General features: G+C 40.5%; 1 protein-coding gene across 2 annotated transcripts in view; it reads left to right on the top strand.

The window, feature by feature from the left end:
* Positions 1-25,929, top strand: part of LARP1B (La ribonucleoprotein 1B) — a 58,464-nt gene extending 32,535 nt beyond the window's left edge. The window contains exons 9-19 of one of the 2 annotated variants that reach the window (XM_083174034.1): positions 4,519-4,693; positions 4,921-5,093; positions 9,755-10,114; positions 11,524-11,641; positions 12,193-12,323; positions 12,816-12,922; positions 14,039-14,196; positions 21,850-21,994; positions 22,848-22,957; positions 23,038-23,165; positions 25,036-25,929. In XM_083174034.1, coding sequence (XP_083030160.1) covers positions 4,519-4,693; positions 4,921-5,093; positions 9,755-10,114; positions 11,524-11,641; positions 12,193-12,323; positions 12,816-12,922; positions 14,039-14,196; positions 21,850-21,994; positions 22,848-22,957; positions 23,038-23,165; positions 25,036-25,191 — 1,761 coding nt within the window. In that variant the 3' untranslated portion in view covers positions 25,192-25,929. Of the gene's footprint in view, positions 1-4,518; positions 4,694-4,920; positions 5,094-9,754; positions 10,115-11,523; positions 11,642-12,192; positions 12,324-12,815; positions 12,923-14,035; positions 14,197-21,849; positions 21,995-22,847; positions 22,958-23,037; positions 23,166-25,035 lie in introns of both variants that reach the window. The other variant, XM_083174024.1, reaches the window with a different exon arrangement.
* Positions 25,930-27,343: the final 1,414 nt, after the last annotated feature.

The following is a 27,343-nucleotide window of genomic DNA, read 5'->3' as shown; positions in this document are numbered from 1 at the left end:
CATACCTTCCTAGTCTAGCCGAGGCGGCCCATGGGCTGACACATCTTGGGAAGGAAGGTATGTGCAAGCTGGTAAAGGCCTACTGGTGTGCACCAGGGTTCGCTTCTCAAGCAGGTAGAGTGGCAATGTCATGCCTCACCTGTTTGAGGAAGAACGTTGGAAAAGCCATCCCAACAGAGCCATCCCACATCCCTCCTACAGAAGGCCCTTTCCAGGTAATACAAATCGACTTCATACAGTTACCACCCTGTAGAAATTTGAAATATGTATTGGTTTGTGTTGACATGTTTTCCAGCTGGGTGGAGGCTTTCCCCGCTGCCTCCAACACTGCTACCTTTACAGCAAAGAAAATATGTCAGGAGTTTGTCTGTAGATATGGTATCCCAAAGGTCATTGAGAGTGACAGAGGCACTCATTTCACAGGAGAGGTCTTCCAAATCATGTGTAAACTCCTGGGGATTAATAGTAAACTTCATACTCCATATCGTCCCCAGGCGAGCGCCAAAGTTGAGAGAATGAATGGTACTATTAAGAACAAATTGGGTAAAGTTATGGCTGAAACAGGGTTGTTATGGCCAGAGGCACTGCCTATTGTGTTGTATAGCATTAGGACCACTCCCAGGACTCCGCTCAACCTGTCCCCCTTCGAAATACTGTTTGGTCGGCAGCCACACATCATGATAGACCCACAGGATGATCTAAAATGTAATAATGAGCTAACTGTACAGTATACCCTAAAGCTAAACAAACAGCTAAGGAAGCAACAAAAGCAGCTGAATTTACTGAACCCTGATATGCCTACCGAGAATTGTCATAATCTTAAACCAGGAGACTTTGTTATGATCCGAAATTTCTTACGCTCAGGTTGTTTGATAGACCGTTGGGAAGGACCGTACCAAGTTTTGTTGACCAGCACTACATCAATTAAAGTCGCAGAGAGAGAGACTTGGATACATTCGTCCCACTGCAAGAAAGCCAGTAACCCAGAATCCCAGTGTGCAGAGAGCGAGAGAGAAGAAGTGTCGCTAGAAGCATTGTTTCGGGAACACTGAGAAGCAGCCAAGGTCGAGCAACCTGAGCGAACAAAGGTCTAAGAAGCAGAGCAAAATACAAGTCCCCTGGTAGAGATGATGGAAGGACTCCAAGCAAAAGGTTCACAGTTATGCACATATGTCTTTGTTTTCTTTCTGTGTTCTTCTCTTCATCCTAAAATACTCGGTGGCTGCCACATTCTAGAGCGATCGGAGCGGAATCCTGACAGTGTAATAATGGACCCAGATATGGGTGAGGTAGAATCCCTAAACCAGCTTGACACTTTACCCATGACAGGAGAAGGTAAAAGGTATGAGGAAAACGTAGTTCAAGGGCTATGTGATGATTTATTGTCTGGTGAGTACTGTGTCTGTAGATATTGTCAACCTAAAATGGAAGAAGAATGCATCCAGCGATGTCAGTCGACCAGTAAGGCAACTACCGGCCAACATCCTTTGAGTGATTACCACTCATTAGTGGGTAAGGTTTTAAACCAAACAGAATGCTGGGTGTGTTCTCAAGTATTACATAAAAGGAGTAGTGTAGGCCTAGTCCCATACCCGCTTAGTATTTCAGAGATAAGCGTATTAAATAAGGGGAGGCCATTGGATAAGAGATACCTGTATACCAGGTCCCCTAGTCTTAGATTACACCCATACCAAGTGGATAAATCCCTGGTATGTATGAACTTCTCAAGTTCCAGAACAATTGGTACTTGGGAAGTGACATGGCAAAACCAGACAATAACTTACTCCCAGCGTCCAGATGGAGAGCCCATAGATAAAGAATTATTATTAAAAATCCGAACCAGTGGAAGACACTATAAATATGTTTACACGGTGAAGAAAAGTAAAATGATGGCCGGCAGAGTATCAGCCGGCTACTGTAATATGACCCTACAGCCAGAAACATGTGAGGAACGAGTCAGGGAGCAGGGGACGGGGATGTTCTTATGGATAATGTGTGACAAGATAATGAAATACTCTGTCCCTTATTTTCTCCCTGACGATGTTTATTATATTTGTGGTAGAAGGGCGTACAAATGGCTCTCCATGAACTACGTTGGTATTTGTTATCTAGGCAGAGTGTTACCGGAAGTGATGACCCTCACACACGATGAGATGATGAACGTACACAGAGGTATTTCTCCTCCTTACACTCATACCCATTATGACCAAATCCATAAAAGGGATTTAACAATAAGAAAAGACCCCCTAGCTTCTGAAATGATACACGAGTCGTTCGGTATCCAATTCCTCATTGCATTAGATATCACCCATACCGCCCGAGGAGTTATCAATTTTAAATACATACAAGCATTAGCCAGCTTGGTAGATAACATCACTGAGATTTATGATGACACCTTTAGATACACTGGGAAGGAGTTGCAAGCGTATAAAAGAGAGCTAGTCCAACATCGAATGGTGTTGAACTATCTGACAGCCATGACAGGAGGATATTGTGTCACCCTCTCTACACAGTTTGGGGTGAAATGCTGTACATATATCACCAACAATACTGAAGACCCAGAAGAAATCATCGATCACCGGATGGATGAGATTCTTCAGCTTAAATGGGAATTTAGAAGGGAACATAATATCAGCCTGGCAGAAATAGGTAACAAAGTTAGCGAATGGACCTCCTGGTTGAATCCAATGCACTGGTTCTCTGGTTTAGGAGAATGGGCGCAGGGGATCATAGCTAGCATAGGAAAACTCCTTCTCTGCATCGGTGGTGCCATCATAGTCTTTGTGCTATTGTTCAAATGTTTAAAGGTGGTGACCCGGGGAAAGGCAAAACGTACCGAAATCATGAGTGTAAGAACGAGGGATACAGAGGAAGACCAGGGTTTGGTATATGACCCAAAAATCGAAACCACCTCCCTTTAAAGAAACCATATTTGTGAACGTGTATATGTTGTAACCACCCCTGTTTTTATTTTTATCCCAAAATTGTACATTATCCTTCGTGACCCTGAGTAGATTGTTCGATAAATGCGGCCCATCGTTTATCCATGATCCTGGATCGGCCGAGAGCAGATGGTTTACTCCCCTTATATGTTTATTTCATGGATCCCAATTTCTTTGTTAGGATTATGAATTTCTGTTTTGTCGTGTGAAATATTTTGTAATGTAACAGTTTTATATTTACTGTTAAAGGGTGGACTGTGGAAGTCTAGGTACACACACGCCATTTTGTGATAGTATGGCCGCCATTTTGGTTCGCAGAGTTGCGCAAATAAAGTTTCCATACCCGAGTATGTGTGACAATGTGGACCAGAAGAGTAGACATACTATCACACATAAATTCATAATAACACACTTACACGAAAGGAAATATAGTTAAAAGGTTTAGAACGCCACACATAGCTTAGTTAGCCCTGCACACATCTGTCTGTATCGTGTTTAGTATCGTTCCGCTCAGCTCATCATGCAAAGTATTCCGGTCATTGCGAATATTTCGCAATGTACACTGTCCGATAGTTATGGACAAAAATCCATATTCCAGAGACAGTTTCTGTTGTAAGTAGTTAACAAAGGAAACTAGCTCAAACCGGTTCTTATCCTTGCTGACGCCGAAACCACCAAACAAAGGACTCTTAAAGTTCCCTCCCCTGCACCTGGTCAGACCAGGTACAGCGTCTAACCTCCAATCACAGTGGACCGGACATATGATCTCTGGCCAATGAGAATGGCCTTTTGACCTCCCCCTTCTGACCCTATAAGATATGCGACCCAGAGCAGCCAGGGTCTCTTCGGCACAACTACTTTCCCTGGACCTTCCTACCGGACTATCGCTCATTCCTGAACGATAGTGAGCTCTGACCGGACTGCTTTTCACATACTAGATGACCACGGTAAACGGTTGCATTTTCACGGTATTTATTCTTAAAGTATTGTTGGCTGATTGTGTTTTGTATTTGTATTCTTTCCCCTTAGCAGAGTTTGTTTAGTATTCATTGTTATTGTATTGTATCACTTGTTATACCTGTTTATTCTTATGTCTGTAACCCCCTTTTGTCCATTAGGGACTTTAATACAATCTTTTTACGGAGTTCTAACCTCCTTACTTCTATTCAGTGGTCGTGTCTAGTTATTCGCATAATAGCGATAAGGTACATTAAGGACTCTGTCCTTACATTGCGGACTCTGTCCTTTAAGGTATATTCGCACAATTGGAGACAAAGTCCTGCGAAAGGATCTCTTATTAAGGTATCGGTTCTTGGTGTATAACATACAATAGACTGTACGCTGCGCTGCGCTACGTTTTGTTCGCACGCAGTTAGGTATAAAGGGTACGTTGGTTGCGGACTTATTACGTAACCAACGCTTTTCACTTATCGTCACTCTGGTTATATTTTAATCACCATTAACAAAGGTCATTTAAGACTGTGTGGATGAGGAGTGCGTCATAATAAAACTGATTTCTTTTTTCTCCTTTTGCATTGCTTATGCTTCACTAAATTATATTTTCCTGTATTTTCAGGCTTTGAAGGACAGTACAGAAGTAGAACTAGTAGATCAAAAAATAAGAAGAAAAATTGATCCAGAAATATGGCCCATTGCCGCTGCCCCAGCTCAGGAGCTGAAGCGCACAGACTTTACTAGACTGATCAACTGTCCAGAATTCGTACCTGGGAAACTGAATGTGTATCACACTGGTACTGTGTTTTATATTTGGCTTTTCCCAGCATTCATGCATCTTTGGGATGCTTATTATGAATCCAGTCCAGTAACTGGAGATGACTATTATGTTGAAGATAATTTGTATAAATTAATGCTTGTGTTCATTGAAGAATAAAAGGGGTGACTATATAGTTATTGTGCAAGCCTAAACATCATTTGGTTCCATATATTTTTCTGTAATTTGTAATCTCTACATTCTTAGGGTCTGCTCCAAATTCTCCAAGGAAAGGAAGTTCTCTGTTTGAGGATGGTAGTAATGAGCCAAGCAATTTACAAACCATGTCCAGAGGCTTATCCGCAAGTTTACCGGCACTGGATTCTGAGCCATGGATAGAAGTTAAAAGAAGGCACAGAGCATCCCCTGTAAAACCAAAGGTAAATGAATTGCTATTGAGTGTTCTGCCATAGTTTGTTAAATTGTTGATTAGGGTCCAGTAATAAAAGTATACCGTAGTTTAACAATCGCATAGCAGGATCCCAGCCTCCGCAGGACGTCTCACATCTTTTTGAATGTTGTCCATGTGAGAAAAGGGCTTGATGCAGAGATAATAAAATGAATCCCTTGTATGGTGGCCTCAAGAAGGCGGTCTACCTTTTGGAAGAGGAATGAAACGCTGTCATACACTCTTACTTTCATTTATATTGTCATGACCTGTCCCATAAAATGCATTGTATGGTAGCACATGGTAATGGAGAAAGTCACTGGAAGAGACCGTATTGGAAAACTTCATCACAGTGCAGCAGACGTGAATGTGCTATGACTGATAAGGGAGCTGTAGATGTCAGTAGTCTCAGAGATTTTAGGTAAAGCAATTGGATTATTGCTAGTGGAGGAGTGCAGATCACATTCCTCCCAAAAGCTTGGGAGAAAGAACACCTTTAATGTAAAACAGTTGCACTCAAACTATCTGTAGGGATTCTAGGTAATTCTTTAAAGCAGTCAGTGTATGAACATCACCTACTGATTACATTTGAAGAGGGGCTACTTTCTGGTTCCAGGCACTTGATTCAATTACAGGTGCAGTGCTCCTACCTGGCTGTGGGCAGTTGGTGGGTACTGGTACGGGTCTAGTTCCAAGCTTCAGATAGTTACAGGTGATGCCCTAATTACTGGTACCAGTCAGTTGGTGATTACATGCACTCTGCTAGTTTCTGTGCTACATGAACGTCAGGCTGTTGGTGGGTCCTCGGTTGGAAAAGTCATTAGGATTATGTTCTTAAACTACTCCGATGAATTTTAAAATATTCCACTGACTAATGTTGTCAAACTTATTAACCTTTGCCAAGTGAATTTGTCAAGATAGGGGTGAAAATTGGCAAGCAAATCTTTTGTATTCATCATAATGACCTGTAATGTTTACCTTTTATATAGGAAATATGTTTTTTTTGGTACTTGTGTATTATCACGGCGCCCAGTTTTGCTACGTACGGCACTGTAGGGAAATCGCATTGCATGGGCCATTTAAGGGTCATGCGATTTTTTTTTTTTTTTTTTCTGTAATTTATTCACTGCTCTCTCAGCCCCGGGGCATCGCATTGCATCACATCGCATGTCCCGCAAAATTGCATGCAACTCGCATGCGATTTTATAGGGTGTGCGATGCCATGACATCAGCTGAACCATAATACAGGTTGAGTATCCCGTATCCGAGTATCCGTTATCCGAATTATTCCGAAAACCATACATTCCAGAAAGTGACAAAAAATTTTTTTTTTTTGCTAAAAACTCACTGGGGACATTTGTAACAGCACTACTGGTGACATGATATGTAACTGGCACTATATATGTGCAAGAAAATGATTGCTTGGCATTCAAATTCAATATCTGAGATAGTACACAAATTTTGTTTCATGTTTTGAAACCTTGTTTTTTGAACAAATAAAATATATTTGTGTGTATTTTATGTGGTAATAAAATATATTTGTGTTTATTTTATGTGTTTATACAGCATACATGCAAGATACTTCAAAATACATAATTGAAATATTAAAATATTCCGAAATACGGAATAATCCGTTATCCAAAATTCTCCTGGTCCCGAGCATTTTGGATACGGGATACTCAACCTGTATCATTTGTATGACATACAATGATGTTTTAGGGCCACCCTCCACTATCAACGCCACCCCGAAGCGTGGCGAGCAGCAGCGTAACGCGTCCTCCGACCTTTTCATTCCCCCACTATCCACGTCGGCATGGAGTTGTTTTTAAATAGTGTGTAGAGCCACCGAGCCCCGTGAGGGGACGCGGATTACTTTACATGTATTCCGCGTACCCTCGCTGCACTCGCCACACTATATATAATCAACTTCATTTCGCCGCCCCTCGCTGTGCTCGCCACGCTAGTGGGGGGGGCCCTAAAACATCATTGTATGTCATACAATCATTTTATGGTATAGCTAATGTCATGCCATCACACACCCTATAAAATCGCTTGCAATTTAAAATCGCATGCGATTGCGTGCGATTTTGCGGGAGGTGTGATGTGATCCCCCTGGGGCTGAGAGAGCAGTGAATAAATAACATAGGAAAATCGCATCGCTGCGCATATCGCATGGCACTAAAATGGCCCATGCGATGCGATGTGATTTTGCAACGCAGGATAGCCCACTAAGCAAATTGCTTAGTGGGCGACGTGATCATACACAAGTACCGTTTTTTTTTTTTTTAATTAAAATGTGAGAACAAATGTGAGCGTTGCTTGCATTTTTAGACAATATTTTTGCATATCTCATAGAGCTGTTGGTGCTCGTATTTTGTGCATATTTGAGGGATATGTTGGCATTTTTAGCCGATGTTTTTGTGCATCTCACAGATGTTGGCACTCAAAGGGTTAACATTACCTAGGAGTTTGCTTTCTGAGGACAATAAAACTTTTTAACATGTTTATAACAAATTTCTAATTTATAGTTAATGGAGCAATATTGAGATATATAAACTGCTATTAAAGTTCCTACGCCAGTGGTTCCTGAACTGTGTGCCGTGGCACGCTGGGGTGCCCTGGATTTTTGGTCCATGTCCATGGAAAAATTATTTATGAACAATGTAATAGGCAAAATATGGACAAACCGAAATAAATCCTCTCCCTTACACCTAACTGACACTGAGGGTGAGATAAACACAATTTACTTTATTTGATATTTTCTTCTGATTTTATCAATGAAACTTTTGCCCTAAGGGTGCCTTGAAAAAGTGTGATACTCGGGGGTGCCGTGATTCCAAAAAGCTTGGGAACCACTGACCTACGCCCTAGATGATTATTTTTTTATTTTTTATTGTTGTGGCCAATGATGATTATATCCTTGGGTCTTTTTGCAATATTGCACAGTGTGTACATGGTATATTGTGTATCCGGTAGTTCAAGGGGAATCATTGATTATATTGCATTGTTTGCCTTTCAACTAATGTATACCTAGCCCAATTGTCAAAAGGAAAGCTGGTACAAATTCCCAACACTAAACTAGATCATATTAATAATAATTAACAATACTAATAATGCTGTATGGATGTAAACAGTTAACTGACACCTTCTAAAGGTAAGCGAAAGAGAACTGCTGCAAGCCCCAAAGCAAACCCTGTGTATTGTTTGCAAATAACAAACCTGAGAACAAAACCAACAATAGGCAGTGCTGCTCAAATCCTTCTTCCTGTTCTAATTATAAACCAGTCAGGTGTGCTAAAAAGTAACCACTTTATACAAGACAGTGAAACAAAGAAGTTGTACAATGTAACAATGCACGGTATAAATGCTAGACAATGTCTAGGTCGACACTCACTAGGTTATCCACTAATGGTCAACTGTGACTAGGTCCACACCTTGAAATGGTTGACACACTCGACATTGACACAAACTTATGGTACAGATAGATCTTGTCTCTTGTCAAGATTAATTTTTCATTATTTTTTTGGTGTACCGCATCCCCTCGCTGTGCTCACCATGCTTCGGGCACTCTATACTCACTTGGATAGTAAAGTATGAAAAACCAACTCTTCTTTTTTTTTTTTTTTTTTTTAAACTCATATCAACCTTATTCATGTCGACCATTTCAAGGTGTCAACCTAGTAACTGTTGACCTAGACATTGTCTATCCAGTGATTTCATACCACTAAAAAAAACACTGATACAATATAGACACATACATACAGTAGCAATAGTTAAAATCTGACCAGCAGGAAAAACCTAATCAACCTCAACTTTGTCCAATTGGCACATTTAAAACTTGGCTAATTGCACTTAATACAGGTTTGTACATTTTTAATGCTTGTCCATTTACACACACACACACACACACACACACACACACACACACACTCTCTTTTATTTCTGTGTCAGGCCCTCATACACTACTGCAACTTCTCCGAGGGGAGGAGTCTCAGCCGTTCACCCTTAAACCGCCCAGCAGCTTTCTGGGTGGCAGGATCACATACGATCCTGCAAGTGTTGTCGGATCCTGCTGAATTAATTAGAACTATAGCACAGAACTTGTGATCTAGGGACTCCGATTCGATGCACATTGGACTGTGCAACGAATCTGATCTAAAATACATACCATTTGCCAATTATCTCTCAATTTCTTTGCCCGAAACAGCGGAATAAGGTGAAACCGGGCAAAATCGCATAAGTGCATGGCCAGTTTTCCAATGGTTTAGCAGAATGGTTATTCATGAACAAAATTTAGATATTTAGAGACAGTGATGTGTACCTACTAGGTGCTGGTGATGGGATATGGAAAGACCACATTTAACCAGCTTTCCCCCCCCATGTTTTGTGATCTTTATTTATTTATTTTAAATTGCCTTCAATTCTACACCTGCTTATAATGTATGAGTAATTGTCATTGAGGTGCTGATGTGTGTGTTATGAGATATACATCTGTACCACAAAATCAGTTCTGAAAAATGTCCTGGATGGTTGATGTTACTAAACAACTCTCAGCTTTTGCTCATGTTATTTGACACAATTAGAGTACATGACAACTGCAAACCTATTGACTTCTTGAAGAATCCAATACAGAATAATATATTTTTCTTGCAGGAAGTGGAACTTACTCCAGTTACAGCCAAGCCTGAAGCGGCACAAGAAGTTGAGCAAGAAGAGCTAGACTTCATGTTTGATGAAGAGATTCAGCATCTACAGGGCCGCAAAAACAACTTCACGGACTGGTCTGAGGATGACTCTGATTATGAAATAGATGATCAAGATCTTAACAAAATTCTTATTGTAATGCAGACCCCTCCTCAGCTGAAAAAACATCCTGGAGGTGACCGCACAGGAAATCATGAGTCTCGAGCCAAAATTACTTCTGAACTAGCCAAAGCCATCAATGATGGCTTATATTATTATGAGCAGGACCTCTGGATGGAAGAAGGTGAACCAGATCATATCATAACGAAGGTATGGAACGCTTATTTACTGTAAGAAGTGATGCAGATGATCTATAGTAATGGTCTAGTCGGAGCATCTCGCATTACACTGTATAGCTCACAATAAAAAGAAGTGTTTTTCACTTAAAAAGAAAAAAAGAACCTGCTCCCATTATGTAATATATTGCAGTTTATGCCTCCTGTGTACAGTTTTTTTTTCTAGAATACATAGTTTCATCGGTACTTATGTATTAGCTGGGCGCCCGGCTACGCTACGCTGACAACGTAGCTTTGTCGCGGGGCTCGCTGCGCTTGCCACACTTTCTAAAATTAACTCCACGCCCACGTGGAAACTGGGGGTATGACATGGATAGTGGGGATGTGACCCTTTATGTATTAGCACAGCTCCTTATGTAATTTGCGTAAGTTACGAAGCCAGCATAGTGATGTATTGGTATTTTCAATACACCACTACGTAAGGGGCGCCCATATAATACATAAGTACCGTTGCATCTCTAATTGATAGCACATTGCTCTGCCAAACATTGTAGGTAGGAGGGTGGCGAAATACATTTTAAACTATGGGTTGTGGATACTGCTGCTAGAAGCTGGGCATATTAAACTAAACCCTACCCTTTATATCTGATGAGCTGCCAATTTAATTCCTGGGTTGGCTTCTGCATTTCTGGCGTGAAATGGGCATTAGTCACTTAAGAATATCCTCACTAGGATGTGTCTGGTGCCTAATCACAGAATATTACGTACAAACGTGTTGCATTTTTCATTCTACTGCAAATAACAGGTAGATAGTTTACAATTTATTAGGTGATTGGGTACTTATGTATTATCTGGGCTCCCATGTTAAATGCATCCCATTTTTTTCATGACCCTACTATCCAACTACGCATGGAGTTGATTTTATATAGTGTGGCGAGCGCAGCGAGCCATCGTGCCCGAAGCGTGGCGAGGGGACACGGTCTCATAAGAAAACCGGGAGCCCAGATATTACATAAGTACCGGTGATTGTTCTTTAATCCTTAAGCTTAATGAAGACTGATTTTAGTGATACAGGCAATGTCCCAAAGTGAGACATAAGCTTAATATTTCTTATTTAAAGAATAGACCAAAACACAGGATTGGCAGTTTTCTATATACAGGTAGACCACCAATAATCCAACACCGTTTGTTCCATCACTGTGCCATAATAATCCATTTTGGGCGGATTGTCGGTGGTACTTACAGCAGCATCCTGACGGCTTATCCTCCCAATAAACCCCCCCCCCCCCCCCACCCTGATTACTTGATTTAATAATCCAAGTCTCTCACTTGTTTATTATCCTTGCTATCTATAAGAGGATTATTGTTTGAATTAGCATTATATGGGGTGCAGAGTGTAATTGTACATACAAATATGGTAACATTTGTGCCCCTTGAATTCAGCAAGAAATAGAAAACTTCAGGAAGCTGAATTTCATCAGTAAGGAAGAGTTTGACAACCTTGCACCAATGGAACCAAACCTTGGACAGTCCCCGCCAAATATCCCCAGTTTTCCTCAAGGTAATGAACCATTTATTCAGAGCGGTACACGGAATACTACTTGCTTGTATACTTATTTGTGTTTTACAGCTTGTGTGTTCTCCCATGGCCACTGTACTGTATTTCTAATAACTGTATGTGGTATTAAATAGAAAATTGGGGTTGGAAATTTATATACTGGCTAAAAATGTAATACTGTTACCTGTTGTAGGTTTGTAAAGTAAGTACTTAAATACATATAAAATGGTTATTTGGGAAGTTGGTTGACATTTTGTAGGTAATGGTCAGTATTACATTCATAGATGGACAAAACAATCATTAGATATCCATTCTTTGTCACCCTTTCGTGTCTACTAATAGAACTTATTATGAATGCTTTTTAATAATACCCACCGGGAGCTGAGAGTTTTTAGCCCCAACCTATAGCGTGCCAGAACACAACATTTGCTCAGGTTATAAACCTTGTATTAAGAGTGTGTTTTTTTTTTTTTTTATTGTTGTTTTTGGGGTATTTATCTTTTATGCAGTACTTTTACAAACCCTGATATCTAAATACAACTTCTTACTTACAGATGTTCCTGAGTCTCCAGTCTCCTGCCGTACTAGAATACCAAAAACGCCACGTACACCACGAATGCAAAATCCCAACAAAACGCCAAGGTTTTACCCTGTAGTGAAAGAAGCCCAATCTATTGATGCTCAGGTGAGTGTATGAGCACTGTTCATTTAATGTTACAATAGTATTTTGTACACAATATTACTCATTGCACTTTTACTTTACCTCATGATGTAAAGGATGATAATCAACCAAGACAAGTTTGTGTGATTTATTATTATCCGGGTTTGTCTAACTAAAGTGGCACATTGGGACATACCCCACGGCTAATTACTGGTATCTGAGGAATCCAATTAGCATTGAATACCACACTTGCAAGTGTTTGTGGAAAGACTAAACAAGCTGCGAGTTAAAGTCTGCATAAAGCCCCACAAAAATCAGGTTCGCGTGTAGGGAAAAAACATTGATTCTGCAGATTCCACAAAATCAGTGGGTTTCTGCAACTGAAGCTTGAAGAAATTAAATTTAATAGCCTTTCCCCATGTTGTGGACATTTTTTGCTGGTAATTAGTTGTTGGATAACCCTGCGGCTAATTGTATACCCCCCATGTGACTGTAATATATTGTATTGTATTGTAGACACCAAGAAAGAAAAAAACTCGGCACAGCACAAATCCACCTCTGGAATATCATGTTGGTTGGGTAATGGATTCTAGGGAGCACAGGCCGCGGACCTCCTCTGTTAGGTAAAATGTTACAACCATGACTGATATGTAGATTACCTATCTAAAAATATACGCTGAACGTAGTCCATTAGCTATTTTACTGGTTGAAATAGAGGAAGAGCGAGAAAAGCAGAAACACATTAGGAAAAAAGGGACGAAAACAAAAGAGAAAACATCACTAAAAGAATATTGACGCATACAGTCTATGAGGTAAAATTATAGAATGAAATATAGGAATTAACATGATAAAATAAACTAAAGTACGAAAGTCTCAGAGACTGTGAATCTGATAAAACCAATATCTAAATATAAAAGATCAAATAGATTCAGGGTCACTTTCGATTCAATTTGGACAGCATTCGATGCAGATTCAATCTCGATGCGCGGGCCCGTGGCATCGGGATCAAGAGCAGAAATAGACTGTGCAGGCAAGTCTATTTATGCTTCAGTCTGCTAGATCAAAATCTGCAATAGTAGATCTTCTATCCGATTATAAAATCAGAATCCGTTTTTGCTGTACTTCTAATAAGAGGGAGACAAGTGACTAGTCTAATGCATGAGAATCACCGTTTTTGCATCTGTAATAACAACCACTAATAGACGGATTAGAAGTTTCTTTTCTGGGCCTAAATCCCAATTTTTTAAATTCCTACATAAACATGCCAATGGGTCAGGGAGCAAACAAATGGAGAACATACAGTTAATAAATTGAATACATTTATGCCAACATCTTTTTAGATTTTCCACATTACCATACATAGTGTCTTCAAGCCATATTTAATAAGCACTTCATAAAGTATTCTTATAATGACAATGAAATTGCATGGCCTCTCTAGCTGGGATTGATTATAAACAGGGATATTTAATTCTCTATGTTCAGGAGGGTGGCACCACCTACCTGGATCCGGGTTCTATTTTAATATGTTTGTGTATTATTTTTGCACTGTTTTTTATAAGGTGTGTATGTTTGTGTCTGCTTCTTTCTTCTATACACTGCCAGGTCAGGTCATTTTGTATAGTAAAAAAACATTGAGCGTATGTAACGGAATAACGATATTCCTAAAACAATGCGCAGAATATTAAAAACTCACTGACATGTCGTAGGGTTATGTAATGTGGTTGCTTCTATTTCAGCAGTTCGAACGCTTCTCCTTCGGATGGTACCCCACTTGTAGGGAGCTCTGGATGTACCCCTCATTCTTTACCTAAATTTCAGCACCCTTCTCATGAGTTGTTAAAAGAAAATGGATTCACTCAGCAAGTGTACCATAAATATCGTCGAAGGTGCTTAAATGGTGAGTCCATAACACGACTTGGGCAGAGCATGGCCTATTAAAATAGTCTCTCTTTAATATAGACCTGAGAAATGATGATATGATCTGTTACTAAATAGTTCCACATTTCTCCCTAATTCAAAGATAAAAGTTGGAATCCTTTAAAGCTGCACTATCGCCTTTGGAAATATTTTACTAACTTTCCTCCTAGCTGTACCTCCAGGGACTATTACGTGAAGCCATATTTCTGTTTGCAATGTGTGTCTAGACCTAGGACAGGTGGTTCCCAACCCTGGTCCTCAAGTACCCCCAACAGTGCATGTTTTCCAGTCCACCCGGCAGGTGCACTCATTATTCAGACACCTTTTAAAAGATCCACAGGTGGAGCTAATTTTGTCACTTGTGTTTCTGTGTGGAGAAATGGAAAACGTGCACTGTTGGGGGTACTTGAGGACCAGGGTTGGGAACCACTGACCTAGGAGATAAGATTCTTTGTTGGGGCACTCTGGGAGTTATTTAACATCTGCCCCACCATGTGCACTGCAGGTGGGGCAGATGTTACTTGTGCAGAGAGAGTTAGATTTCGGTGGGGATATTTTCCCTACACAGAAACAAAATAAGTCACCCAAATCTAATTCTATCTGCACATTTTGCATCTGCCCTCCTGCAGTGCACATGGTTTTGTCCATCTAAGAAGGAATTTGTCAGAGAGTGAACCAAAATAACCCACTCTATTTCTTCATCTCTCATGTAGATGAAATCTAAAATATAACTTTTATTCAATTACTGTAGTTTAAAAATGTATATATTCGTATGCATCAGTGCATATACTTACCTGCTAATAACAATGTTACTCTGCCTGTCTCTGGTGAGTGTGGATAATATGGGTATACATGTAGATTGCCAAATTTTCTTTCTGTATTTTCTTTTGTCTGATGGATCCTAATATAACTTTTTTATTCCATTTGTTTAAAAATGTTTATATTTTATCTACATGATAAGACTCTTTGCTGGGTAATCTTTTGTGATTAAATCAATATTCTTTCTTCTATATCTAGCATTGTACATTACTGGCTCTGTGTTCACCACTAATGATATTGTTGACTATTCCCAGATTGGGACTCCACCATAAATAATTGGTGGTGTATTTTGCAATACTCTAAAGGCCCATACACATTGGACGATTTTGAGCTGAAAGCAGATCAGTTTTGTCATATGATCTGCTTTCAGCTCAAAGCCGCCCAGTGTGTACGGGCCGCTGGTGACCAGTGTGTATGGCCCAGTGGTGAGTGTTGATGTGCCGTCCCGCATCATCGCCAGCCACCACCGCTCATCTGCTGGTATTAGAAGCAGGTAAGCAACAGGGTGGATGGCTTCCCATAATGTCTTGATATGCACCTTTTTACATTTTGTGACATTTAGGATTGTATCGTTTGTGTGAATGCATCCTTTTGTGGAATCACCCCTCTTGTCTTTGGTAGGGTATGGATCATTTGGTCTACAACAGGTTGTTAGACAAGCATTCGGTCGACACGAGTTACGGTCGAGATGGGTTAGGTCAACAGGGGGACATAAGGGGTTTTTGACAGTGAAAAAGTCTACATGATTTTGTTTTTTTTATGTCGATACAGTCAACATAATTGCTAAAAGGTACCACCGTGTCCCCTCGCCATACTTCGGGCATGGTGCCTCGCTACGCTCGGCACACTATTTTATTCTCCCACCACACCCTAGTGGATGGTTGGGCATGAAATACCGCCTGTCGGCTCAAAAACCAGTAAAAAAAACCATGCTACATGTCGACCTAACCTCATGTCCACATATCTGCATGTCGCCCTAGTGGTGTCGACCTCCTTGGTGGTGACCTGATGACCGTATCCCCTTTGATACGTTATGAGTCTTCCAGATTTGGTTCACAGGCTGTCATTCCCAACTTAGGTTCTCAAGGCACACTAATAGTGAAGGCTTTCAGTACAGGTGGCCTAATTAGTACCGCAGTTATTTTGATGTAAATATCTGTGCTGCACTAACGCCTTGTGACCGAGGTAGGGAATGCCTGAGGTAGAGGAGCAGTTTATCAAATTAAAATTTTTTTTTTTTTTAATAATCACCCTTGTTGAAACGTAATAATTGTACATCCACCACTGACTAACTCAATTTACTGGTTGAGGAAGAAAATAGAAATACGGGTATATGGTATATTTGATTATGGGTAGATTGTACTTGGCACTATAATAATTCCTGTCATCCATCTGGACTATGCTGTGCCATTACTCTAGATTAAAGTGGGGCTATAGATAATCCTCCACTATTGAAGCACACCTAAACACCGCACTTGGAGAAAGGAAAGCACAAAAAATCAACTAAAATAAGGAACGTACAACACCTTTATGCGACGGTCAGCTGTATCATGATAATAGTTTTTGTGCCTTGATTGTGTAATACTCAAATAGGTTTTTTTATATATATTTTGGGGAAAAAAAATGTGGTGACCTTTTTAGGAGTAATTCACTTTCTCAGGCAGCAGTGCTCCACCTAGTTTCAAAAAACCGAAAAAGTCTTCCCTTCCCCAAACTCTGGCTTCCTGTCAGTCAAAATCCGGCCGCATTTTCTGTTGCTATTTCACCTTGCGCCTGTGCAATGCATACGGTATGCATGCGCAGTCATTCGATAATCACTCAATTGCGAATTTGCTAATTCTCTATGCAAAGAGCCCCCTAAACCATTACTTAATTTTACTGCACATTGATTTAGACAGAAGTTTCATTCTATCATTATAAGGAAAGATGCACTGCAGCATCACAGAGTTCTTTGTCTTATCTTATGTATACAAAGTAACACTATAAACCTTTTATATATTCTGTCATATTAGTTAATGAATCACATTTTATCAATTTGTTTATTTGGATGATAGAACTCTAGGAAGTATTGGACCTGATTGATCAAGCTTTTGATGAAGCCATTTATCTTGTGAGTTTAGTATCACTCATTGGCTATGGCGTACACATTGTTGGTTTTTGAGTTTTTTTGTTTTCATTGTTTGAGTTTTTAATCTGTGTTTAACACCAACATCCTCATACTGTAGGAGAGTTCTACCGGGTTACAGAGGCTGATGCAGAGGTAAATGGAACTAGAGCTGCTGCAGCTTTTTAACCCATCTATTGGCTTTTCCATCTTTATGTAAAGTCTATATTACATTCATAAGGTTTAGATAATTCAGCAATGGCGTATACAAATCCTTTATTGGCTTGTTAAAGGAGTCGTCAAAAACAGCTGGTGAAATATTGGAGTAGAAATTAGTATTTTTGGGGGCAGTTATGGAAATACAAAATAGTGGTGTCTGTAAATATAGCTGTAAAATACTACTTTTTTAATATTTTAAGGTGCAGATTTAGCAAGCGGAGTTCTTTTATCACTAATCTTAAAGGTGCTCAGACCAATCAGCACCTAATTGTTGTGTTTGAAAAATGACCATAAAGAGCTGTGCATCCTTAGATATTTATTACACATGATTAATACAATATCTTTTGGTTGTACTAGCGCAGAGCGGAAGCTGTGACAACAAAATATATCCGTGTTCATTCATTTATTGTTCAAAAGATATAATTTTTAGGTCTAGTGGTCCCAAACATATGAAAAGCCAAGAGGTGAGAGATAAACGCTTCCAAATTTGCTCTATGCCTGTCCTGAGAGGATATATATGGGTCCATGGGTGTAACTACAAAGGTGCAGGGAGTGCCATTGCTATGAGGCCCAGGCACTTAGGGAGCCTGACTCAACTGTACTTGGGTCAAAGTTTTCTACCAGGTTCCTGGAAATGCCCGCTAAGCACTATGTGGCATAATGTGAACCCAGGTGAACACTACAGCATGTAAAATGTTGTGTATTGTTGACTTGGTGCACTAAAATGTGACATATTCTAATTAGGGGGCACTGTGTGGTATAAGGTAAATAAGTGCATTACTATGGGACATATGGTTAACTAGGGCAATGCTAGAATTTATATAATAAATTAGGACTACTATGGGACATAAAATAAACAACTGCCATAGAGAGGTATTTATCTAGATCATCACAATGTTGCTATGCGGCCCACAAAGGTTCATGCTATGTTTCTGCTTCAGGTCTATTGCTGTCTGAACATAGTAAAGCCAATGTTAATGTTAAAGTGCATTTCACTAATTACTCTGTTTAGTTTAACAAATACACTTATAAGTAGCTGTAATGCTGCAGAGGGGTCAACTGCGCAATTGAATAAGCAGCTTTCTGCAGCATTTTATTAGTTCCCTGATGACCTTCTCCTCCTCCTCCCATAGCTAAAGTGTATGTGACTGAATTATTATTACAACCAAAGACCTGGTACTTTGTCTCCCTCTAGTGGTCTGATGAAGGAGTTTCACTGAGTGCCATAAATTATTTTCTGACTGAACAACTAAATCATCTAGACCAGTGGTTCCCAAACTTTTTTGAATCAGGGCACCCTTTAGTATCAGAATTTTTTTCATGGCACCCTTAGTGAGAAAAAGAAAAACTTAAATTGAGTTTATATGTCATCCTTAGGTTTATTATGTAGAGAGGACAGGAATCACTTCTGTTCGTTCACACTCGATTGGCAGCTACCAGCACTGCAATGACCATAAATAATTTGCATTGGTCCTGGACCACCAACCTGAGGGACCACTAAGTCCCAAGGCACACAGTTTGGAAACGACTGATCTAGACTACAGTTTCTGGATTGATAGATTTTGGTTACTTGTGACATCTTTGTACCGAGTTATTTGCATTGGAAGCTACATATTAAACTATGGAATTATTCCCCAGAAATTAAAATATAATACAAGGTTATACATTTACCGTCTCACATTGTAGATACTGTAAGCAAGAAAATCTGTGTACACATGTGCTGGAGCCAATAGTAGCAATACGATTACAGATACAATTTTGTATTACCATTTAGAAATTTGAAGCGTCCTGCTAATAATTTATGTCCCTTGCTGCATTGCACAATGTTATCAAATAAATCCAATAATCTACAGATACAATTAGTGTTTAAGTCTCAATTATTAGTCTGTGTGAAGTTGTTTTTTTTTTTTTGTATAATGGTTCTAGTGTGTAAACGAGGTAATAGTAGAAGAAGTATGTGTGTATACAATTTCATCTGCTGAAAGGTTTTTCTTATATCTGCTTACCAGCTGCAAATAGGAGTAGGGCATCCTCCCACGGTATCCTTGCCCTGTTCTATTCCTGCCGGGCTCGTACTGGTATATCTGAAGAGAATCCACATGAACCGTTGCACACCGCTCTTTGCTAATTGTCAGCAACACTTCTTTATAAAGCTGGGTACACATATATACAATCCCTGTTTCTTGCAACCGTTCGGCCGACCGTACTCCCGTCGGACCGTCCACAAACAACAGCCGATCACGCGCGTACACACCTGTACAATTTTACTTGCGACGTCCGATGTACTCCCATCCAAACAGTTCCAAGAAAAAGATTGTACCACTGTACACACTCTCTCGATTTGGGCTTTTGACACGATATATATGAACAAAATAATCATAATGGGCTGGGTTAAGGGCATACCAAAACAAAGAGGTGTGAGTACAGAACCTAACAAAAGTGACGGGGTACGCGTCTAAATATTAGTCAGCCTGCAAAGTGACTAAACTTCTATATAGAAATGCCGGTCTGGTCCCGCAGTTAAAGTATAGACGCTGACTAGTCACCTCCACACATGATTTATTCAAGTGTGCGTTCTGAATGCAATGTACTTATTATACTACACTGCAGCAACTAGTGTAGTTTATTATTTGTGACTCACCCCAGTCTATTACTATATACTTACATATAGACTAGGGTAAGTAACTAATAATGAACTACACTATAATAAGTACAGTGCATTCAGAACGCACACTTGAATAAATCATGTGTGGAGGTGACAGGGTTAATGTAGTTCACGGAGCCGCGGCTCCGCTGCTCATGATATATAAGAGCAGGCTGTCACAACATAAAGGAATTTGAGAGGCACAAGCAGACAGACAATAGCCCTTTAAATGGCTAAGGATAATACAAGGCACAGTTGCTAATATTTCAATGGGATGCGGTCATCTATTAGAATGAACTTAGGTCTACAGTCATTAGGTCGACCCCACTAGGTCGACTGGCAGGAAGGTCGACCTGACTTAAGGTCGACATGGGCCAAGGTCGACATGACTTAAGGTCGAATTTGCATAAAGGTCGACATGAGGAAGGTCGACTGGTCATAAGGTCGACATGAGTTTTTCACTGTTTTTTGAGCCGACGTGCCGACAGGCGGTATTTCATGCCCTACCATCCACTAGGGCGTGGTGGGAGAATAAAATAGTGTGCCGAGCGCAGCGAGGCACCGTGCCCGAAGCATTGCGAGTGATGCGAGGGTCTGATTCTCATTGCCAACTGTGTCCATGTCGACTGTGTCGACATTCGGATCAAAAAACAGTGAAAAACCAATGTCGACCTTATGACCAGTCGACCTTCCTCATGTCGACCTTTATGCAAATTCGACCTTAAGTCATGTCGACCTTTGCCCATGTCGACCTTAAGTCAGGTCGACCTTCCTGCCAGTCGACCTAGTGGGGTCGACCTAATGACTGTAGACCTAAATGCAGTCTGACGAATGATCCCATTCCATTTCAATATGCATTACATAATGTGACACACACGGAGCACCAAACTTCTATAAAGCCAGGTATGTGACTAGTCAGTTTGCGGTAGTCACCCTGCCAAACTGCTATAAAGCCGGGTATGCGAGTATAGTCAGTTTGCGGTAGTCACCCTGTAGTCGCATACCCGGCTTTATAGCAGTTTGGTGCCTCTCCCTGACATCACTGGGAAACCACTAATAGCATTATTTCACAGGTATGTCAGAAAAATGTTCTAGCTGTGCCAGGTCCTATGAAGCCTTGCCCTTGCAATCAAAACAGTTCATATGGAAAGCATTAACCCTGTCACCTCCACACATGATTTATTGACGTGTGCGTTCTGAACTTATTATAGTGTAACTATATCTGTAGGAGAGATCATGTAGCTATGGAACGCCCACATGGGCGTTCCAGCTTTGGCAGTATAGTCGCAAGGACGGCAGCATATCGATCGAACGTGCGTACACACTACTTTTATTCTGATATGAGGCCGTCCTGTTGGATGAAAATTAAACAGCAAAGAACCGTCAACCGACCGAGTATGGACGGTCAAGACAGTTTTTTGTCGTTTATCGCTCGTACGGGACAGCGTACACACCTATACAATTGAACGGCCGTCCGACCCAGAACGGAAGAACGGCACGACAATTGTATATATGTGTACCCAGCTTAAGTTCTGGTCTTTTGGGAATTCTCTTGAAGTCTCCTAGTCTGTCCTACTATAAGCAAGCACAAGGTGCAGCAGTACTTACAGTAGTTGTACCCACTGGTGTATTAGGGTGAGGTACAAACTCTGTCTGTGACCTATCTTAATGTAGCTGCTTATGCCTATATGTCACATTAATTATAATAGTGTCCCAATATCAATTGCATAAGCAGAACCTAAGTGAAAGAAATCTGTAACTTGTACACACAGGAATCACATCAGGAAATGTGGGCTTGTGGTTGTGCATTATATTGAGTTTTTGTTTTTATTTGTTTGTTTTGTTAGAGAGAAAACGATTGGGAATTGGTCAGTCCCCGGAGATGAACACACTCTTCCGTTTCTGGTCCTTTTTCCTCAGAGATCATTTCAACAAGAAAATGTATGAGGAGTTTAAACAGCTCGCTGTTGAAGAGGCCAAAGAAAACTGCAGGTACCCAATGCTGTAATCACAGGAGATGGCCTAAATGTATACCAGTCTGATGGTCTACAAGCTCTACCGTGTCCTATTTACAAAAAGAAACTTGTGTAGTAGGTCGGGTGCAAGCAGAATATAACCATAATAGTGCACTTGGTAGCTCAGTGATTGTAAAGAAGAAAATCTCTTCAATAAAAAAAGTCTACTAGCTCAATAGTATGTAACATGCAAAAAATAAATAAAAACCCTATGATACACACCACTACAGTAGCTTCCTATGAGGTTTGACAGACTTATGCAACTGCACTGCGGAACCCTTGTTGCGCCATATAAATAAACTATAATAATAATAACTGCTGATTGAAGTGTTCTTTCTCCATAAGGCCATGTACATGCTGGTGTTTAAATTCACCTAGAAACACATAGTTGTGTTTATTCAGAGATTTGGTATGTTATTAAATGTGATTATAGTATCTGTGTTCAAACAGGAAGTTATTTTATTCATAGCCGAATACAAATGTAAACTTTGTTAATCCTCTCACTGTACTTGTGGTGCATATACTGTTCCTTTTTTATCTGTATTGATTTGTTTTATGATAATTCAAGTTAAATACATTTAAAATAAAATATGTACAGGTTTGGGGGGTATTCAGTTAGCCTCATAAAATGACCACAGGTTAATTGACCCATTAGGCTACCCAGTTAGCCCTTAATGCAGCCCGCAGACAGGTCTTATCTGGGATTTTAGCAGTTTTTAATACAATATAATGCTAGTGGTTATGTAGAGGATCATTTGCTCCACTGCTGCTGAGTATCTGTATATCCTGTATGTACTATGTTTTTTCCCGCATGTATTTTGAACCAACAGATACGGGCTGGAGTGCTTATTCAGGTTTTACAGCTATGGATTGGAAAGGAAATTCCGGCCAGACATATTCAAGGATTTTCAAGAAGAAACTCTGAAAGATTTTCAAACTGGTGATAATTTAACACATATGACATATGAAATTGATCTATCGACTTTGAGGTTATGTTCCTAAACCTGTTGTCTTTTATAGGTCAGCTATATGGACTGGAGAAATTTTGGGCCTATCTCAAATATTCGCAAGTCAAAAGTATGACTGTAGACCCCATGTTACAGGACCACCTGAGCAAATTCAAGAGACTGGAAGACTTCAGAGTTGATGTAAGCTAATCCTGTAACTGCATTTAGTAAGGGCGAGTTTAGCTCATTTTCTAAGCAATCTATCTAGAAATTAAGCACAGATTGCTGTGTGTTTCCCGCACGTCGCCAACGCCCGCTCAGACGTTGAGCACATGCATCAAGGTCTAGTTAGATTGCGCTGCATGTGCACCCAGAAACTGAACCTAGCACAGATGGCTCAGCACACATTGCTCTATATCATGGGTCTTCAAACTGCGGCCCTCCAGATGTTGTGAAACTACAAATCCCAGCATGCATTGCCACAGTTTTTAACACTCCCTTATAGCAAAACTGTGTCAAGGCATGCTGGGATTTGTAGTTTCACAACATCTGGAGGACCGCAGTTTGAAGACCCATGCTCTATATACAGTGTTTGTGTGTGTATAGGGCGATGGGTGCTAAGGGATCTGTGCTAACTACATCACTTAGCACATACCTGCACATCGACCCATGGGTACGGTGATAAAAGCTGGCTAAGTACACACCATTGCAACTAATTGTCCTGATATCATACAGTCTGTGGCACCTAAAAAAAAAAAAACCCTGTCCTATTCAATAGGCCATGGGTCTTCAAACTGCGGCCCTCCAGATGTTGTGAAACTACAAATCCCAGCATGCCTTTCTACAGTTTTAACACTCCCTTATAGCAAAACTGTGGCAAGGCATGCTGGGATTTGTAGTTTCACAACATCTGGAGGGCCGCAGTTTGAAGACCCATGCTCTATATACAGTGTGTGTGTATAGGGCGATGGGTGCTAAGGGATCTGAGCTAACTTCATCACTTAGCACATGTGGCAATGCATGTTGGAACATGTAATTTCACAACATCTGGAGGGCCGCAGTTTGAAGACCCATGCAATAGGCAATAATGATGAAGTCATTATGATGATGAACACCTAAGTAGACAATGCTATAGAAAAAAGATGTGGGTGAATATAGATAATATTTAGAACATCAACAAAACATATATCAACACTATATCTAAATGCTTTAAAGTTAGGTGGTAGGATTGGAGCTATTGTGGAACTAGAACTCCGGGTCTGCTTTATGTTCCTCTGCCACTGCGCCCACTCTGCATGCTGGGGCCAGGTCATAGTGTGTTTTATTTAAGCCAGGTGAGCTTAATACTGTATATGTTCATAAGGAAAACAAAACTTCCATATAAGTGTGAGGGCATGCTTTATAACCGTGTTCCAGTAGCCTTATAACCTGGACTATTTGTGTGTCTTGAGGACCATGGTTTGGAACCTATTCTTTATAATAACGGCCATTGCATCATTTTCTTTAAAAAAAAAAGAAGCTATTTGGTCATTTAACCCAAATGTTCTTATGCCCTGCCTATTGTAAAACATCATCACACATCTTACTTTCAGCAAGGATTGTGAGAACAGGGAAACGGTAGTTTCACAAGGAGGAGATATAATACTCTACTTGAGACACTTTAGCTGAATTATATGATGGGTGTGTAATAGTGGGTACACCCGGTTAGATGTGGATTTCGATTTGATATGACGTCCAATTCTATTTCTACTATATAGTGTTGCCTGGCAAGACTATTTTTCTTTTTGATTTCCAGTAAACGTGAAAGCGCATTGGGTTTTATAAGCAATATCGTATAAGAAAATAGTGGAAATCTCACCATGTGTACCCACTATAAGAGTGCATCATAAAGTGTAATCCTTTTATAGATTACACTGCATTTGCTTCTGTGATTTGAACTAGGTTTCTAGGTCATTTGACTTTGGTCGTGTTTCTACAGTGCTTTTATATAGAACGTTCACCACTATTCTAAATTGACCTGCTGCGTAATTTCTGTGCGATGCCTCATGTATCGGATCTGCTTGTATTACAGCCTCCTATAGGTGAGGAATGCGGGCGGCGCAGACATCCATCAAATTCTGCTGATGAAGATACTGGCCATCGAAGACCCCGCTCTGGCTACTCCAAGACCAGTCTTACAAATAAACAAATGGCTGCTCATGGCCACACTAAAGGAAACACTCAGTAGCTTGGATAATGCCATCTACAGTGATTATGGGCAGGTCTTTGGAGATACGCCTAGGCTCACAGATAAAGTTGCAATGCATTATTTCTTTTATCGCATTAAGGTTTTAAAACCTATTTCTGGTCAGATGTATTGATTTTATTTGAAAGACAAGTAAGTGATTTTTAATATGAAGATGGTTTTCAGAATGTGCAAGTAACGTGGGAATGGGATCATTGGGTCGACCAAAGGATGGTTGTCAGGTGTCTAGGTCGGCATGGGACAAGGTCAACAGGTGTTTAGGTCGACACGAGCAATAGGTCAACATGGGTTAGGTCGACAGTCAAAAGGTCAACATGGGGTTTTTCACTTTTTTTTTTTTACCCGAAAGTCAACATGGAAACAGTTTTAAGTGCACTACGTGTGCTCACCATGCTTCGGGCACAGTGCCTCGCTATGCTCAGCACACTATTTTATTCTCCCACCAGGCCCTAGTGGATGGTAGGCCATGAAATACCGGCTGTCGGCTCAAAAAACAGTGAAAACCCCCATGTCGACCTTTTGACTGTCAGCCTAACCCATGTCAACCTAATGCTTGTGTTGACCTAGACACCTGTCGACCTTCCAGTATGTCGACCATCTTTAGGTAACCATAACGTGTATGCCTTATCTTTATACCAGCAATATAAGTAAGTTTGGTACTTATGTAGTAACTGGGCTGCCGATTTTGAAATCGGGTCCATCGCATCGCATCGCACCCGACCATATCGCATGCGATGCGATGCGATGCGATGGACCCGATTTTTCCATAGGATTCAATGTTAAAATGGACTCTGTCCATTTTAACATAGAATTCAATGGGAAAAGGGGTCCTTTTCATACCCCTACTATCCAAGTGGGCATGGAGTTGGATATAAACCTGTGGCGAGCGTAGCGAGCCACCGAGCCCGAAGCGTGGCGAGCGGACACAGAATACCGTCCCCTCGCGGGGCTCGCTTCGCTCGCCACGCTTCGGGCTCGGTGGCTCGCTACGCTCGCCACAGGTTTATATCCAACTCCATGCCCACTTGGATAGTAGGGGTATGAAAAGGACCCCTTTTTCCCATTGAATTCCATGTTAAAATGGACTCAGTCCATTTTAACATTGAATCCTATGGAAAAATCGGGTCATCGCATCGCATCGCATGGTCGTATGCGATGCGATGCGATATCGCATCGCATCGCATCTGATTGTATGCCTTAACTTAAGGCATACAATCAAAAAATCGGCAGCCCAGATACTACATAAGTACCGTAAGTTTTCATCTATATCAAATACCAGCTTGTGTGTGTATCATTGTAAAAATTACAAATAAAAAAAAAATGCATATGACATTTTGCTATCTTAACAAAGGCTTTGGGTAATAGAGGTGATCTTTCATCCTGACATTTCAATATGTAGATAGATGTTGGAGTTGTGATTTCCATTCTGTTGCTGGATCTCTGCAGACTTAGAAAAGCATCCCTTATGGATCCTTGTTTTATTAAATAACTGTTTCGCTGAGACCAATTTCATTCTCATTTAATGGTCTTCTACATTATCCTTATTCCATATTACGTTTGCTCTTGCTTTGCCATCTGAACTATTTGCGCATATGTATTTTGGCTATTAAGAGTGGTTTACTCTCCTTTTCATAGAAGCTATTTGTCCTCATAGATATCATGCATGCAGCAGATTTCTAAAATGTGTTCATTATTGGTAAGAAAAGCATTTTACTAATAGTGAGACAAGTATTCCCATTACCATGCAAATTGTGATTGTTAAACTTTTGGCCAACGATCAAGAAGTGTTTATTTTTTATTTTGGTACTTGTTTCCTAGCACGGCGCCCGTCTGGTCCCATCGCATACCTTAACTTAAGGTATGCGATGGGACCCGACTGACCCGATTTCAGGCTTTTTGACAGCTTTCCCGACCAATGTAAAAATCGGGTCCATCGCATGCCATTATAATGGCATGCGATGGGACCAATGTGATGGACCCGATTTTACATAGGAACCAATGTTAAATGGCGCCCCCATACCCAATTTTTCATTGTATAGCCACCCAGATGGGTAATTTGTATGTCATATGCCCCCCCATTGTTAACACCACCCCACGATGAACGCCAACCTGAAGCGTGGCGAGCGGTGGCGGT

The sequence above is a fragment of the Crinia signifera genome, chromosome 1 (assembly GCF_055691185.1).
Source record: "Crinia signifera chromosome 1, ASM5569118v1, whole genome shotgun sequence".
Lineage (NCBI taxonomy): Eukaryota > Metazoa > Chordata > Amphibia > Anura > Myobatrachidae > Crinia > Crinia signifera.
Note: the sequence above shows the minus strand (reverse complement) of the source record. Positions and strands in the feature narration are given on the sequence as shown.